Below are 17,643 nucleotides of genomic sequence, written 5' to 3'. Positions count from 1 at the left end.
GATACAGAGTGACTGGTGGGGTTGTAAGCTCTGCATCTAAAAAGCTGACCACACAAAAATAAAAGCTGCTTCTCCCCATTGCATTTACCACTGCATCCAGTAGTTGCTGTACAGTTTTGGTTTCGTCTCAGTTGTTAATTAAGGCCTCAGGTACACTACAGCTGCTAAACTGAAGTTTAGGAGCATTTGGCCGCTTTTTTCAGCAGCCCCTCAACTCTCCTCAGTTTTATCTTATGCATGTATGTACACTGTCTTTTATAGTAGTTTAGAGGCAGTTGAGGTTACAGGCATTTTTTGAATGCAGAAAGCTCACATTCAGGACTGTAGTTTACCAGCATTTCAAACGTCAAATGCTTTTAACCGCGCTAAACTAAATTTTTAAGCGTCTGCTTTTATAAGTGTTTTTAAAGAGGAAAACATTTCTAATAAATTTTGAACATTAAAAAATGTTGAAAAAAACACATTTCAAACATGCTGTTGCCTACTTCAATGGATGATGAGTGCATTAGCTATCTACAAGCACACTGCTCTCTCTGCTGCTGCTCTCTCTTCTCACAGAATGGCTGAAATAGTTAATCATTTACTTGTTTTTCATGCATTGTGGGCATTTGGGAGGGTCTCCTGAGGTTATCTTTAAAAAACGCTTCTAACCTCAAATGCTCATAACTAGGGATGCACCGAATGTTCGGCGGCCGAACATTATTCGGCCGAAAATAGAAAAAGTAGCACTTTCGGTGTTCGGCCGAATAAGTAAAAAGGACGAATAAATTTGTGCCGAACAATGTCAGCAGCGGTCACTAAATGGCGGCCCGCGCGATGCTTCCGCCCGGACCGCGAGCCCGCTACCTAGGAGTCCCTTCAGTCCCCTTCCTCATTGTGGCTCCCGGCTCCCTGCTCACACACCGCCGGTGTCCTGTCCGGCCGCGAGTAGGGGGTGTGACGTCACGCGCGCGTCCCGCCCCCTGCTCCTGACTGCGGCTCCTTCACACTAGGTCCAGCGAGCGTGACACTATGTGCACGCCCCGCCCCCCTGTTCGCGGCTTTTGGCTCCGACCTGGCTGCAGTTCAGGTATGTGGAGCACATTTGGGGGAGAATACGGTAGCTGCACAAGCATTAGTGTGCAGACTGGCATATTTTGCCATATGTTGCCACTTGCCATGCTCATTAGAGTGCCCTATAAAGTGCCCCTTAAAAAAAAAAAAAAAGAAAAAAAATGTGCCCAACAGAGTGCTCCCTTGACATAAAATGTGGCCATCAGCGTGCCCCTTATTTTATGCTAAGGGACATGCTGATGAGCATATTTTATGTTAAGGGGCACTCTGATGGGCATATTTTATGTTAAGGGGCACGCTAATGGGCATATTTTATGTTAAGAGCAACGCTGATTTAAATGTTTTGTTTTGCCCATCAGCGTGCCCCCTAACATAAAATGTGCCCAACAGCGTGCCCCCTAACATAAAATGTGCCCATCAGCGTGCCCCCTAAAAATTGGCAAAATAAATGGAAAAAATGCGAAACACCGCGTTCGGTATTCGGCCTTCGGCCAAGCATTTCATTATTATTCTGCTTCGGCCAAGAATTTCATTTCGGTGCATCCCTACTCATAACCGCTGCTAAACTTTTTCCAGCTGTCAGGTTTCCAGTGTTCAACTGCCCTGAGCCCTTATTGTGGCATTTTAGTAACTGTTTACTTTTTTACATCTGTGAATTGTTAATTTTTGGCAGTCACTTCAGCCAATGTAATAAATGCCATTTTTCTGCTATGCTTGACATGAAGCTGTAAGTCACAGAAAAACAGGATCAATTCTGTGTTGCTCAGTATCACAGTAGAGAAATCACCTGCACAATAAAGTCTTTATCCTTGACATGTAGGTCTAATAAGTTGATATTGAATGTATTTTCAGTTTGTAGCTTCTGGGGGTCTTCAGCAATTGATTGAAATCTTTAACTCTGGCATTTTGGAGCCCAAAGAGCATGAATCATGGACTGTGGTGAGTTGATGTTCTTTTCAGTATTTCCATTACATATGCATTACGTAGTGATGTAATTTGAAAATTCTGCAATGCAAACAAGCTAGTTCTCTCTAAATCTTTGTATTTTAAACCTGAGAACAAATATTTATTACCAGTCATTCAATGTGGTATCTACATTAGTTTTCTCTTTTTTTCCTGACTTTGTTCCCATCCTTATTTTTTGGTGCTCGCCCACTAACTACAGGCCCCAGATGTCCTGGATCTGCTTGAATGGCGACTGCAAAATGTTCTAAGGCTAGGATGAATAGGATTGTGGCTAAAGGGCAGCCGTGCCTGGGCCCAGGACCTATTGGAGGGGAATTTTGCTTATTTTACTGGTGCTGCCAGCAGGGCATGAAGTGCCTTTACCCAGGATATGATCTCCTCTCCTAAATCTCATTTGCAAAGGACGAAGAGCTTATATTTTCCTAGGAAAGGATATCAACGCTTTGAACCGGTCAAGTTGCATATATAGTGTCACATAGTAGTTGAGCTTAACTGACCAGATTCTGGCAAGATGGCTGAGCTGCATTGCCTGGTGGACATTGTTGCTCTTGTCTCTCAATTGCACTGCCCTGGATGAGATGATCCAGGAAGGATTCTGTTGTAGTGTGCAGGACCTTCACCAAGATCTTTATATCTGTATTCAGGGGTGAAATTGGTGTATGGTTAGACTAAAGCCAGCCATAGGCATACTGAAAATTGTTCTGCTGGAACTTGACCAAATTTCGATCCGTCTGGGCAGGCTGGTTGCAATATAGTTGCTAATAGTGATCAATGTACTCTGTCAGTGGGGAAGACTCACCACCTGTAGAACACAATAGCGCCAAGGAAGGGATTTCTCCATCAACATTGACTGTATTGATGGCGGGATCAAGTCATTTTTCTCTGTCGCTCATTGACAGACGTAGTCCTCCTTGATTAATATCAACTCGGGTTATACTGCCCTCTACAGGAGTAGGACTAGACATGAAAGAAAACATTCTGGCCACTTCCTAGGGGCAGTCCCAGAGGGTATATCCTCTCACTTCCTGCTACAGCAAATCAGTTTTTTTCTGTCTAGTTAGGAGTAAGGACCTAGATGCCTTGCTAGGATCTTCGGTCCTGGCAGGATTTTTTTCTTAGAAAGATTTTTTTTAGACAGCTTTTTTCTCCAGTGTTCCTGTGAGATCTTCAAGCAAGAAAGCTGGAACTGGGCGACGGGCTGGATGTTGAGATCCAGTGGTCACCCCAGTTCAGCCTACGAGCGCGTGCAGGCCATAGCTCCGCGCTGGGTCGGCAGCGACATAGTCCCACTGGACGGGGACTGACCCTGCGAGTTAAACGTCTCGCCTGGACGCCAATGACTAACAGAGTCACGGCGTCCGTATTGGTCGACAGCCCCCCCACCCCGGTGGAGAGGGGTTCTGTCAGGAGTTGGCGCCCGCCTGGTTCCGGTATGGTGAGTAGAATGTTCCCCCTCTCCCCCCTGTCGGGTTTGTGGTGGACGCGGGCCCCTCTCTGGGATGGTAGGATGGGTCTCCCTCTCTATCCTATAACAGGTCACAGATCCCCCAATTTGAGTGTGATTGTTTGTGAATAGAAACCAGGAGGCTTGGTTTGGGATCTGACAATCTAAAGTCATTGTAAGACTGTAAGGGTGACTGAAGTCAGTGGCAGTACAAAAGGGTATTACTATTGAAGTAGAAGGTATCCTACCTGTCAGAGTGTGTACACAGGTGCCTGAGTTACTGCAGTCCAGATCGCCATTCCTCCAGCAACCGGTCACTTCCACGGGCTGCACAGCCTCCCGACGGCCCACGGACCGCATGCGGCCTGCCAGGGTCCTATACCACCGGCCAGGCTTATCACCATTCAGGGTGAAGTTTGTGGGGCCGAGGCACTCCCGCAGGCCACCAGGCCGAATACATACTTCCCGCAGGCCGCTGCTAGCCGCCGCTATCCTACACAGGCCGCCGCCATTGTTTTGCAGATCGCACGAGGCCGCCATATTGGCGTAGCCTCGTGTCTCCAGCATGGGGGCAGCCATGTTTGAGGTGACCAAACACCTCGAGGAGCTATGGGGAGGCGCCGGAAGGCGTGTAAAGGGGCGGAGCCGCCTCCTTGGCCCAGGGAAAGCAAGCCAAAGACTTCCTGTCTGTAACAGACAGTGCTGGAAGCAAGTTGATAGAAACTTCTGTGCATCAGGTGAGCTTGGGGTCTCTCTCGCTCTCTTTCTGAGGGGTCCAAGCAGGTAGACTGAGGGGTGCTATTGCGCTGGGGGACTAAGTTAAAAAAAAAAAAAAATGTTTTTTTCTTGCAATTAATTTTTTTGTGTTTGCTGGCAAGTGTCTTGTTACATGAACCCTGCCACACATGTATCCCCACCTGATCCCCTCGGGGTGGCCGCAGGACCCTCCAGTACCCCATTTGTGATGATGCATTATCAGCAGTTTTGGAGTCTTTGGTATCCCGGGTGGAGGTAGCTTGTCAGGGACGGGGGTCAAGAAGAGCGACCCCCGCCTACCCCTAGGTCATCTGATACTTCAGATACGGATTCTGAGCTAGTCATTGCAGCCCCTTTTTCTGGGGTTGTTGTCTCAGGTACGGTCTCCTTAGACAGTGAGGAGGACGCGTCTGCCTCCGCCATAGCACAAGAAGCGTTGGTGGAAGCACTAGTTGTGTCTGTCCGGGAAACCTTAAAATCTTGAGGTTACACGGGCAGAGGTAGCGGAGACTCATATTCCTTCTTTGGTACTAGCAAGCCTACCGAAATTATGAAGGGTTTCCCTTGCTCAAATGGGGTCGTCCGTAAACGAGCCTCTGCTATTTCCAAACGCATTGCTAAGCGCTATCATTTTGAGGAATCCCTAATTAATAAATAATAGATGGACGGTACCACCAATAGTGGACTCACCGATTTCCAGACTAAATAAAGCCACGGTTATCCCGTGGGATTGACAGAATGGACCTCACCCATCTCTAGGGTGGGGGGACGTCTTCACCGGTTTCCGGATCCAGGGCTTTCCAGAATCCTGGATAAAGGGGTTCGCAAGGTCATATGGTCGGGATACAAGATCGAGTTTCGATCACTTCCACCGGTGCGATTCTTCCCTTCCAATATTCGACATCCCCGGGTCGCTTAAAAAGCTTTGCGGGGGACAGCTTGATGCAACAAGCAGTGGTAGTTCCCATTCCTTGGAGGAGTTCTTGTCGAACCTGTTCACAATGCCCAGGAAAAAGGGCTAGGTGCGTCCAATTCTGGTCTTGGAAGAGATGGAGTCCATCCATACAGTGGTGGCCTCCCTGCATCAGGGGGATTTCCTGGCGTCCATAGACATTTAGGGTGCCTATCTTCATATCCCCATCTTCGCAGGACATCAGCGTTTTCGTTGCTTTTCCCAAAGATCATCCCTGGTTCCCACCAGGAGACTGAACTATCTGGGCCTAATTTTGGATACATCCTTGGCAAGAGTGTTTTTCCATGCGGAGAAACTCCAGAAGATTCAGTCATGATTCGGATATTACTGTCCGTCAACTGGCTGGGATTGATGGTCGCCTCTTTAGAGGCAGTACCGTTTGCCCAGTCTCATACCCGAATTCTCCAAAGAGGAGCTTCTTCTCATATGGAATCGGAATTTCCGATTCCCTAGACAATCGGATCCGATTGAGCGAGCGGACCAGGGAGGCTCTGGTCTGGTGGCTTCGGTCTCCGATGCTCAGCCAGGGGAAATAATTTCTTCTGATAAATTCCAGGTCACCGATAAATGTGTTGGAACTGAGAGCGATCAGACTTTGTCTGATTTACTGGACCGAGCAGCTCCAGGGCAGCCGGTTCGGATCCAATCGGACTATGCCTCGGTCATGACTTATGTCGATCACCAGGGGGCACCAAGAGTGCCCTGGCGGCCATAGAAGTGGCCAACATTCCTATTGGGGGAACAGTTGTTCCAGTTCTCTCCGCAATAGTTATCACGGGGGTGGACAGGCAGATTATTTCAGCCGTCAGATTCTGGATCAAGAGGAATAGTCTCTTCATCCAGAAGTATTTCTCCAGCTGTCCCTTCATTGGGGCACCCCGGAGATGGATCTGTTGGCAGGTTGGCTCAACAGGGCTCGCGCCCGCGATCCTCTAGCGGACGCAGCAGACGCGCTGAGCGCCCAGTAGGGGAAGTATCAGCTACTGTATGTCTTCCCCCTTCTCAAGTTACTGCTGAGATTTCTCCGCAGGATAGAGGTGGAGGGAACTCCAGTTATCCCGGTAATTCCGGGCTAGCCTCGTCAAGCCGGGTACGCCGACTTGGGCAAGACTAGTCGCGGACGCTCCTTGGAGACTTCTTCTCAGGGAGGATCTGCGGTCTCAAGGACCGATCTTCCATCGTGCTTTACAGTCGCTGGCTTTAACGGCCTGACCATTGAGACCCAGGTACTGAAGGACAAGGAATTGTCAGCTTCAGTTATTCCTACTCTAATTAAAGCAAGAAAAGCGACTTCCAGCAAAGTCTATTATCGCACATGGAAGGCTTACATTACGTGGTGTGAATCGTAGGAGTTTTCCCCCACGTACCTATTCGGTGACCCGAATCTTGGTTTTTTTCTGCAAAAGGGGGTTGAGCAGAAACTATCCTTGAGCACTATCAAGGGTCAGATTTCAGCGTTGGCAATCTTCTTCCAGAAGCCTCTGGCTACTCATTCCTTGGCGGAATTTCATCCAGGAGGTGCAGCACTTGGCTTCGCCAGTGCGCGCGCCCTTACCACCCTGGGATCTTAATTTGGTATTGTCGGTTCTTCAGAAACCTCCCTTTGAAAATATCAGGGAGATTCCCTTGCTTACATTATCCCAGAAGGTGGCCTTCTTGGTGGCTATCACTTCTGCACTCAGGGTGTCAGAACTGACTGCATTATTGTGTCATTCCCCATATCTGGGGATTCATAGGGAGAAGATAGTTCTTCATCCGAAGCCATCCTTTTTTCCTAAGGTGGTTTTCAGACTTTCATCTGAATGAAGATATTGTGCTACCTTCCTTGTGTCCTAAGCCCAGTCATCCTCGGGAATGTGCGTTGCATTCCTTGGATGTGGTGCGGGCAATCAGGGTATACCTGAAGACTACGGAATCGTTCCGTAAGACAGATTCACTTTTGTGATCACGGATGGCCCCAGAAAGGGGTTGCCTGCATCTGCCGCGACTATCTCCAAATGGATTAGACAGTCGGTGGTACAGGCTTATTCTATTAAGGGTCGGAATCCTCCGTTCCTTATTAAGGCGCACTCCACTCGAGCGCTCAGTACTTCCTGGACCTACTGCCATCAGGCGTCAGTGGTCCAGGTGTGCAAGGCGGCTACCTGGTAGTCGGTGCATACCTTTACAAAATTTTATAAAGTTGATGTGATGGCATCGGTGGATACCTCATTTGGCCGCAAGGTTTTGCAGACCACAATTTGAGGAGACCGGTGGTCTACCTCGAGGGTTTTTTTCCGTTGGAATTTCTGTTGAGTCTCATCTTTTGTTTGATGAGCCTTTTAAACTTCTAGTTGGCACCGGTTGGGCCTTCTAGATTGGATTTTGATTTCCATTTTCCCACCCCTCATTTGTGGCACTGCTTTGGGACGTCCCGAGTTGATATTAATCAAGGAGGACTACGTCTGTCAATGAGCGACAGAGAAAAATGGATTTTTGTAAAATCTTACCGTAAAATCCTTTTCTCTTAAGCTCATTGACAGACGTAGTACCCGCCCCTCTGTTTTTGAGTTGGGTTGGGTTAAATTCTCTAAACACTGCTTTGTGACATAACTGATTTGCTGTAGCAGGAAGTGAGAGGATATACCCTCTGGGACTGCCCCTAGGGTGTGGCCAGAACGTTTTCTTTCCTGTCTAGTCCTACTCCTGTAGAGGGCAGTATAACCCGAGTTGATATTAATCAAGGAGGACTACGTCTGTCAATGAGCTTAAGAGAAAAGGATTTTACGGTAAAATTTTACAAAAATCCATTTTTTTCTTTCAACCTGTGGGAATCGTAACAATGTTGGCTTGGAAAGAGTCTGGGGCGGAAGGAGTCCCCTTTCTTAAGATAAAAGCTGTGAAGTTTGGGATAAGAATTTCTTGTAGAATCAGGCACTATAGCTATTTTGAGATTTGAGAATTTTTATTGCCAGGTGGAGTTCCTTCACAGTGATATCAGCATTCAGGGAGGAGAGGTTGAAGTCTGCGATAGTGGGCTGTCCCATATTTCAACTGGACTCTTCCACTTTTTCTGTGGGCAAGGGGCCAGGTAATGATCAATTGCCAGTTGTGCATGTAAAGGCATAGAAAGGGTTATATTTGTCAGTGTATCCTGTATGGTGGCAGAGGGTCAAGGATGCGGATAGAGAATCTTGGCATGAAAGAGCAGGGTACTGTAATGAGCCATAAGGTGAGGGTGGGAGATGGACGGATATTGGAAGAACAATCTAAAGCAGGATACCCCGCAGAGGGTCATTGGAAACGGTCCTCATTATGAAGGTTCCACAGAAATTCGTAGGTCGTCCTTCCTGTCTTAGCGGTCAGAAAATGGGACAGAGAGCTGAAATTGCACTCTGTAGAGCTTGGTGAGGTGAGCTTATTAGAGGTAAAGGTGCACCGATCCGACTTTTCTAGTCCCGATACCGATACCTGGCTTTGTGTATCTGACGATAACGATCCGGAACTACACTATATATATATATATATATATATATATATATATATATATATATATATATATATATATATATATATATATATGCGCACACACAGTATACAGTGCTAGAAATAAGGGTACTTGCAGGGATTTTCTTCTAGGCACTGTGTCTGTCTGTGGCTGGCCCGGGAAGCATGTGGCTGCAGTACAGAGCTAAGCCTCCTTCATTTGATATCACTCCACCTGTGTGCTGGACCTATACAGGAAGTAGCGGCTCCGTGCAAGTAAGGAATGAAGCAGCAGATGGAAATTACACTTAGTGCTTATTGAGACAAGTACACACTATAGAGGGATATGCTTTTTCATATTTCAGGTCTAAGGTTTACAACCACTTTAAAATGATGCTAATCTGGTTTTATATCTATGTATGTATTAGGGCTGAACAATATTCGATGTGCACATCGACATCGTGCAGTGAGCCTGGGCGATAGTCACATCGCCGGACATGCGATAGTGTGGAAGGCAGAGAAGTGTGTACTATCACACACAGCGCTGCCTACAGGAAGGGGGAGGGGGCACGCAGGACATCTGCAGCCCGTTGTCCCACTCACAGCGATCATCCTGCTGTAACAGCAGACACCTCTCTCCCCACTGGCAGCCCACACATCTCACTGAGCATCCCCCGCCCCCTGCACATGTTCGGATGTAAACAGACAGGAGGAGGGAGGGAGATTTCACTGCCAGAGCCGCGCTGATGATCTGAGGTCTGTGTAGTGTTATAGCAACCGGGAAGGGCAAGTAGCACACATGATTTGGGGGGGGGGGGGGGGCGGCGCAAGAGGATATGTATTGGGAGGAGAGAGTACTTCTGCTAGTGGGGTGGGGGGGGGGGGGTCCTCTTAACCTGCCATGATACTTCCCACCCAGTTCCCTACAGTAACATTAACCCTGTATGGTACAATTATTAGAAGGCTGCAGTACTGCCCTACATTACCTTAACCCTGTATGGTTAGAAGGCTGCACGTTCCGCGTGCCTGCACAGTCACATGTCATTGGTTTGCTGTGCCACGGCTCGCCGCACAGTCACAGCCAACATTCACAACATTCATCATGCGTGACGAAGAGCATCTCCCGCAAAAAAAAAATATCGCAATATATATATAGTGGGGAAAAAAAATATCGCAATGTGATTTTTTTTTTTTTTTTTCAATATCGTGCAGCCCGTGTGTGTGTGTGTGTGTGTGTGTGTATATATATATATATATATATATATATATATAATATAATATCTCACAAAAGTGAGTACACCCCTCACATTTTTGTAAAGACTTTATTGTATCTTTCTCTCTCGCCCATTGACAGACCCAGCTCCATATCTTCTTAGACCATTGGGTTATTCTCCACCCATCAGGATTAGGACACTAGGCAGGAAAATGCTTTACCAAGCCTATGGGGCTGTCCCTGCAGGCATAACCCTACACACTCTGCTACAGCTTCCAGTTTGTTTCTGCCTAGTTTAGGAGGAGATATACGAGAGGCGGTACAAGATTTGCTTGCACAAAGAGTGAATGTGCCGGTTCCCTCTCAGGAATCCCAGGTGGGAAGAACTGGGAAGCCGATTACCTGAGTCAGGTGTTGGATCAAGGGGAATGGTCTCTTCACCCGGAGGTGTTTCATCTCCTGTGTGTCTGGTGGGGGACACCTGAGGTTGATCTGTTAGCTTCTCGTCTCAACAAGAAGCCTAGTTCCCTGCTGGGACTTCGGTCTTAGCTCTATAAAATGGAAAATTTTGTTATTTGTAAGACTTCGTATCGGTAGGACACAAACTACAAATGGAACAATACAATCCTGTTTTACAGTCGCTTTCTGTTAAAAGCCAGGTGTTGAGACATAGGGGTCTTTCTGACACTGTGATTCCTACACTGTTGAAGATCAGAAAGTCGACCCCCAGTAAGATCTATCATCGTAGGTGGAAATCGTACATTTCATGGTGTGAATCATTGAAGGTGCACCCTTGCTTGTTTTCAGTAGCTAGGATTCTGGCTTTTCTGCAAAAAGGGGTTGAACAGCAGTTGGCTTTGGGCACTATCAAAGGCTTTGGCTATATATTTCCAACTAGAAAATCTATATAAGGTGATAAACCCTACACCTGCGCAAATGAATAAAAGTATAAAGAAACAAATATGTGCAAATAAATAAATAGTGACTAAAAACAGTTATAAATTAGCAGCGTGGGAGTGATCCCAAATTATTAGTGGCAATCGGCACATAAACGTGAAAAATGACAAAAAATACTTATTACTAAATATGATTGTGCTAAACTAAAAACACTGTGATAATGATAAAGTTCAAAGATGTGTACAAATATGTAGTGATACAATAAAAAGTGAACATTCAATAAACTGACTAAATCAATTAAACCATATCATATTAAAGTGTCCATAAAGCAGTCCATATTGAGTAGCAGCAAATATCCAGAGTGTGTTACCAGGAGCCGGAAGTGAGGTTGGCGCAGTCACAGTTCCTTGGGTCCCGACGCGTTTCGTAAGCACGCCGGCTTACGTCATCAGATGCCCCTGATGTAAGCTGGCGTGCTTACGAAATGCATCGGGACGTAAGGACCTGATAACACACTCGTGGAACGCGGAAGGCGTCCGTGAACCGGAGACCGCATTATGTGACTATATGCTCTGTTTTTACTTACAAAATGTAAGTGCACCCATCTCTTAATAAACTCTTTTGCTTAAACGTACTTCACTATCGAACCCATTTTTGTTTTCTCCCTGGATATGTTGTTTGGAAGGCCATTGCCCGGGTTAACATATTGGGATCATCAGTGAATACAGGGAGAAGGTGCCTCCTTCTGATGTCTGGTGCTTATGATTTTATCTGCGTATTAGACACCCTATAATAAGGGGTCCACAGCTTCTGGTAAGCGCATATACACTCTGGGTGAATTGGTGGAGGTGTATAATGCCATACAAAAAGTTTATCAAGTGTTTACCAATATTTGGATATTCGCTGCTACTCAATATGGACTGCTTTATGGACACTTTAATATGATATGGTTTAATTGACTTAGTCAGTTTATTAAATTGTGCACTTTTTATTGTATAACTACATATTTGTGCACATCTTTGCACTTTATCATTATCACAGTGTTTTTAGTTTAGCGCAATCGTATATTTCGTAATAAGTATTTTTTGTCTGTTATATATTTCCAACGCCCGTTACGCATATCAAACTTTCACCATCCTGTATGGAGACCACCACCAAGTAGAAGAAATGGCCCCTTACCGCAACGCAATGATCCCCACCACAGAGATCATTGACCGCTTGTAATGGAAATCAGATGGACCAAGTAGATGACAGTCCAGCTCACTAGGAAGATTTCAATGGCTCCACTCGATGTGAGTACAAATAGATCACAAGGAACAGTTTCTTACAGAAGTTCTTCACTGTTTTTCTCCTTTGGAAAGAACTGCAATCCTTGTTGTTTGGCCAGGGATCTTGCCTGTTCAGAGATGTGGTGATCCGTGGTTTGTCTATACTGAGGTGGCCCATCATCCAGATCCAGTAAGGATATTATTGAAAGGCGTATTTTCTACCAATTTCTGGTAAGCATATGAGCTTGTCTGGCTAACGGATGCACTGCGGAGGAAGATTGAATATAGCTGTGGTGGAGGAGTTCACATCCTTTTCTTCACATTGATCATTCACTCAGCACATTTGTTCTGGACTTTATTTTTCTTTTCTGTTTTATGCACACAATAATTTTTTTTAGCTATTTATAGAGCTGTTTACACACTTAATTGTTGTGGGCACAATTATTTGCTGCTGCACCTTTTGTTGCACCCTTCTTTACTTTTATTTCTTTATTTTGAATTGATTACATGTTTGATTCATTATTGCGCATGTGCATTATTTAACCTGTATTATGCTTCACTATAAGAACATTGCCAAGAAGCTAAAACTGAGCTGCAGCACAGTGGCAGAGACCATACAGTGATATAACAGGACAGGTTCCACTCAGAACAGGCCTCGCCATGGTTGACCAAAGAAGTTGTGCACGTGCTCAGCCTCATTTCCAGAGGTTGTCTTTGGGAAATGGACGAATGAGTGCTCTCAGCATTGCTGCAGAGGTTGAAGGGAGGGGGGGGTCAGCCTGTCAGTGCTCAGACCATACGCTGCACACTGCATCAAATTGGTCTGCGTGGCTGTCCCCCCAGAAGGAAGCCTCTTCTAAAGATGATGCACAAGAAAGCCTGCTAACAGTGGAGGCTGAAGACAAGCAGACTAAGGACATGGATTATTGGAACCGTGTCCTGTTGTCTGATGAGACCAAGATAAACGTATTTGGTTCAGATGGTGTCAAGCATATGTGGCGGCAACCAGGTGAGTAGTACAAAGACAAATTTGTCCTGCCTACAGTCAAGCATGGTGGTGGGAGTGTCGTGGTCTAGGGCTGCATAAGTGCTGCCGCCACTAGGGAGGTACAGTTGATTGAGGGAACCATGAATGCCAACATCTACTGTGACATAATGAAGCAGAGCATGATCCCCTTTCTTCGGAGACTGGACCGCAGTGCAGTATTCCAACATAACGGCCCCTAAACACACCTCCAAGACTACCACTTCCTTGCTAAAGAAGCTGAGGATAAAGGTGATTGACTGGCCAAGCGTGTCCCCAGACCTAAACTCTATTGAGCATATGTGGGGCATCCTAATGGAGGGTGGAGGAGTGCAAGGTCTCGAACATCCACCAGCTCAGTGATGTCGCCATGGAGGAGTGGAAGAGGACTCCAGTGGCAACCTGTGAAGCTCTGGTGAACTCCATGCCCAAGAGGGTTAAGGCAGTGCTGGAAAATAATGGTGGCCACAGAAAATATTGACCCTTTGAGCCCAATTTGGACCTTTTGACTTAGGGGTGTACTCAATTTTGTTGCCAGCGGTTTAGACATTAATGGCTGTGTTGAGTTATTTTGAGGGGACAGCAAATTTACACTGTTATACAAGCTGTACACTCACTACTTTACATTGTAGCAAAGTGTCATTTCTTCAGTGTCATCACCTGAAAAGATATAATAAATTATTTACAAAACTCACTTTTGTGAGATACTGTGTATGTGTGTATATATATGTGTGTGTGTAATATATATATATATATATATATATATATATATATATATATATATATATATATATATATATATATATATATATATATATATATATGTGTGTGTGTGTGTGTATATGTATTTTTTTTTTTTTTTTCTAGTATGTATTAACTCAGAAAAATACCTTCTGTTGCGCTCAGCCTCTTCCAAATTCCTTTTTTGTCCTGTTAGAGGGGGGCTACATTCTTTCTCCACGCAAAGTATCCAGATTCTAAATTGGGCCCAAGTCACTCTCAAGATTGACTACAAACTATGTATTGCAATCCGTGGCATTTGTAGTGTGCATAGAGCAGTGCACATGACCACAAGTAACATCCGCTGTTTGTTTCAAACGAATGGAAGTAATGGCAGGAATACACGATAAGAAAACGATTGGCCGATTTTCTACTCCTTGATGCCCAGCAATCAATACCCGATATCGATATTATGAACGAAAAAGACCGATTGAAAAATTTGAGAAATTCTGTCGTATCGTTTGCGAACGAACGATTTTCTATTCATTGGTTTGACGGTCGTCAGTAGAAAATCTATAGAACATTATTACGCATGAGCGGAAATAGTTGGCGACCCGGAAGCAGTGTTCAAGAACGAAGTTTCGTAAACATGAATGAAAAATTCCAAATGAAAAGGCAAAAAATGTCAGCAAAAAATATCTAATTGAATATAAAAAATCATGTTGTTTTTTTAAATAAAGATTTAACAAGTCTTGTATTTCTAAATGTATTTATTGAAATGTGTCATAATAAATATCTCAATACATTTTTGTAATTGAGTATATATGTGTATGTATGTATATATATGTATATATATATATATATATATATATATATATATATATATATATATATATATAATATATATATATATATATATATATATATATATATTCCTATATCTATCCTATAGAGATGTGTACAATCTCCCCTAGAATGTGCAGTACTTTAATTAAATAAAACCGTATGTACTTTATTTCTTGCCATATTTGGAATTAAAAATGATAAATAATGTACTGCTAAATGAAAAAAGAATGAATACAAATGTCTTTAGGAACATCTTAATGGTTCTCTCTGGTTGGATTAACCACTGCTGTACTGGAAGGATTTGTCCCCTTAACCAGTCCATTTTTTTTGCGATCCGGCACTGCATTACTTTAACTGACCACTGCGCGGTCGTGTGACGCTGTACCCAAATACAATTTATGACCTTTTTTTCCTCACAAACAGAGCTTTCTTTTGGTGGTATTTGATCACCTCTACAGTTTTTTGATTATGCGCTATGAACAAAAAAATAAGCGACCATTTTGAAACAAAGCAGTATTTTCCACTTTCTGCTATATAACATTCCAAAAAAGGCCAGTTTGTATTCTTTTGGTAAAAAAAAAAAAAAAAAAAAAAATCCAAATAAGTGTATTTTGATTGGTTTGCGCGAAAGTTATTGCTTCTACAAACTAGGTGAAAGATTTATATCCTATGTATATAATATATATATATATATATATATATATATATATATATATATATATATATATATATATATATATATATTTTTTTTTTTTTTATTTACTAGTAATGGCAGCGATCTGCAATTTTTATTTTTTAACAAAACAGGGTTGCTCTTTTTTGGAATAAAGTCTGATACAGAATAAAGACAAAGGTGTAACAAGTGTACAACATCATTGAAACAGGAGATACGCAGGTATTATACCAACACAGTGATGCGATCATCATACACTATACAATCCAATATGAGAGTCAGGATGCTGTCACAGCACATCAGCAGTCCAGCCATGGTTGCCAGATTTTTTTCAAACTTCTGGGGGCAATTCTTATTAATATAAGTCAGTTTGTACATTGGCAAGGCCCCATTGACGATGGCCTCCCACAAAGTTGTAAGCGGGTGTTGATAATGTCAAACGCCTCCCTCCAGAACTTGGCCACCCGTGGGCACGTCCAGAACATATGAAAGTAAGTACCTTCAGAGTAAGACAACTAGTACAAGCAGGAGACCAGCGGGGGTAAGTTCTGTGCAGACTCTGGGGTGTATAATACACTCTGTGTAGGAACTTCATCTGAATTAACCTGTCTTTGGATGCTATCATCAGTCTGGAGCAGTCCCCAAAGCAGTCCTCCCAGTCCATATTAGGAATATCTGCCAGCCACCGCTGCCAGATCCTATCCAGCCTAGGGGAATCCACCCTCATTAAGGTGGCATAGATCGCCGACAAGGGTTTAGATAGTGTTTCCCACGCCAACAGGTCCTCCAAGAGGTCAGTCTCTAGTACAGGAGGGACAGGGAATTGAGCCCGAACCGCATGCCGCAATTGAAAGTATCGAAATCCCATCCGAGGGGCCAGGCCAAAAATCCTTTGCAAGTCTAGAAACAAAACTTTAACTATGAATACCGTGCCTGGCCCATAACTGTGGATCAGGAATCCACAGAAGAGGGTGAGGCAGGGTGGGATTACCCCACAGGGGCTGATATGGGGTCCAGTGATGAGGATTTAGAGAACAATCCCTGGCCACAGTCCACACACTGAGAGTCGTCCTGGTGGGGTGTGGAAGGGAAATATATGCACCCGTACCCTGATAAGCTAAGTTTGGCCAAAGAACCCAGACAAGCTACCTCTAAGCAAATCGCTGCATTCAGTCTTGAGCCTGAGAACCACCAACAACCGCCCAAAAATACAGCCCCCCATTGCCCCCGCAATCAATCGGGAGCTGCGGGGTGGCCTTTGCCAGATGAGGGCTAGCGCCCGGCCAAACAAAAAAGCTGATACAGCCCTTTATATCTTTAAAAAAGGAATTAGCGATCCAGCAAGGGGAGCTGCGAAAAACGTATAAACATTTTGGCAAAAATATCATTTTGATGATGTTAATGCGACCAAGGATGTTTAGGGGTAAGGTAGCCCATGAGGGGCACCGTTCACGTAATCAAATAAGAATAGGGTGAATATTGTTCCCAAAATATGCACTGAAATCTTTAGTGACCCGGACGCCCAAATATTTAAATTCCTTGACCCAAAGCAAGGGAGTGGGAGCAGCCAGGGCTCTAGCATCCAAGTCCAACAGGAAGTGCACGAATTTACTCCAATTTATCCGAATACTGGAATAATGGCCAAAATTTTCAAAAATTGTCAGAGTGGCCCATAAGGAGGAGTTCCCATCAGCCAGGTACAAAAGGGCATCATCCGCGTAGATCGATATTTTCTCTTCCAGGGTGCCGATCCTCCAGCCCCGCACCTCGTCAGACCCGCAAATTAATATAGCTAACAGCGCAAGGGCAAATAGCCCAGGCGACAAGGGGCAGTCCTGTCTTGTCCCCCTAGCCAGCGGAAACGCATCTGAGGTTTTACCGTTAGTACGGACACAAGCCCATGGGGCTGGCAATCTGCAATTTTTAGCGGGACTGCAACATTGCGGCGGACAGATCGGACACCTACCTGACATTTTTGGGGGGACCAGTGACATTACTACAGTAATCAGTGCTAAAAATATGTACTGTTACTGTACTAATGACACTGGCAGTGAAGGGGTTAACACTGGGGGGCGATCAAAGGGTTAAATGTGTACCTAGGGAGTGATTCTAACTGTGCAGGGGCCAGACTTGCTGGATGGACACAGGGCTCCTTTGTTCCTAAATAAGAGGAACACAGGAGCCCTGTTTCTATCTCTGACAGATCAGTGGTGTGCCGTATTTAAAATGGCACACCGGCTTCTGTCTCTCCCTGCAGCGACCGCGGGGTTCCTGGCGGCCGCTGGACCTGCTGATTGACTTCCGGGCTAGCCAAGGGGCGTGTGCCCCAGGAACGCTCCTGCACA

At 44.9% G+C, this 17,643-nt stretch overlaps 1 protein-coding gene across 1 annotated transcript in view; it reads left to right on the top strand.

Annotated features, from left to right (window-relative positions):
* USP34 (ubiquitin specific peptidase 34) overlaps positions 1-17,643 on the top strand; it is a 600,284-nt gene that overhangs the window by 256,084 nt on the left and 326,557 nt on the right. Inside the window, exon 32 of the mRNA XM_082250967.1 lies at positions 1,906-1,992. Within this exon, the coding sequence (XP_082107093.1) occupies positions 1,906-1,992 (87 nt within the window). The remainder of the gene's footprint in view (positions 1-1,905; positions 1,993-17,643) is intronic.

This window comes from Pelophylax lessonae (genome assembly GCF_965119305.1).
Source record: "Pelophylax lessonae genome assembly, chromosome: 3".
Lineage (NCBI taxonomy): Eukaryota > Metazoa > Chordata > Amphibia > Anura > Ranidae > Pelophylax > Pelophylax lessonae.
Note: the sequence above shows the minus strand (reverse complement) of the source record. Positions and strands in the feature narration are given on the sequence as shown.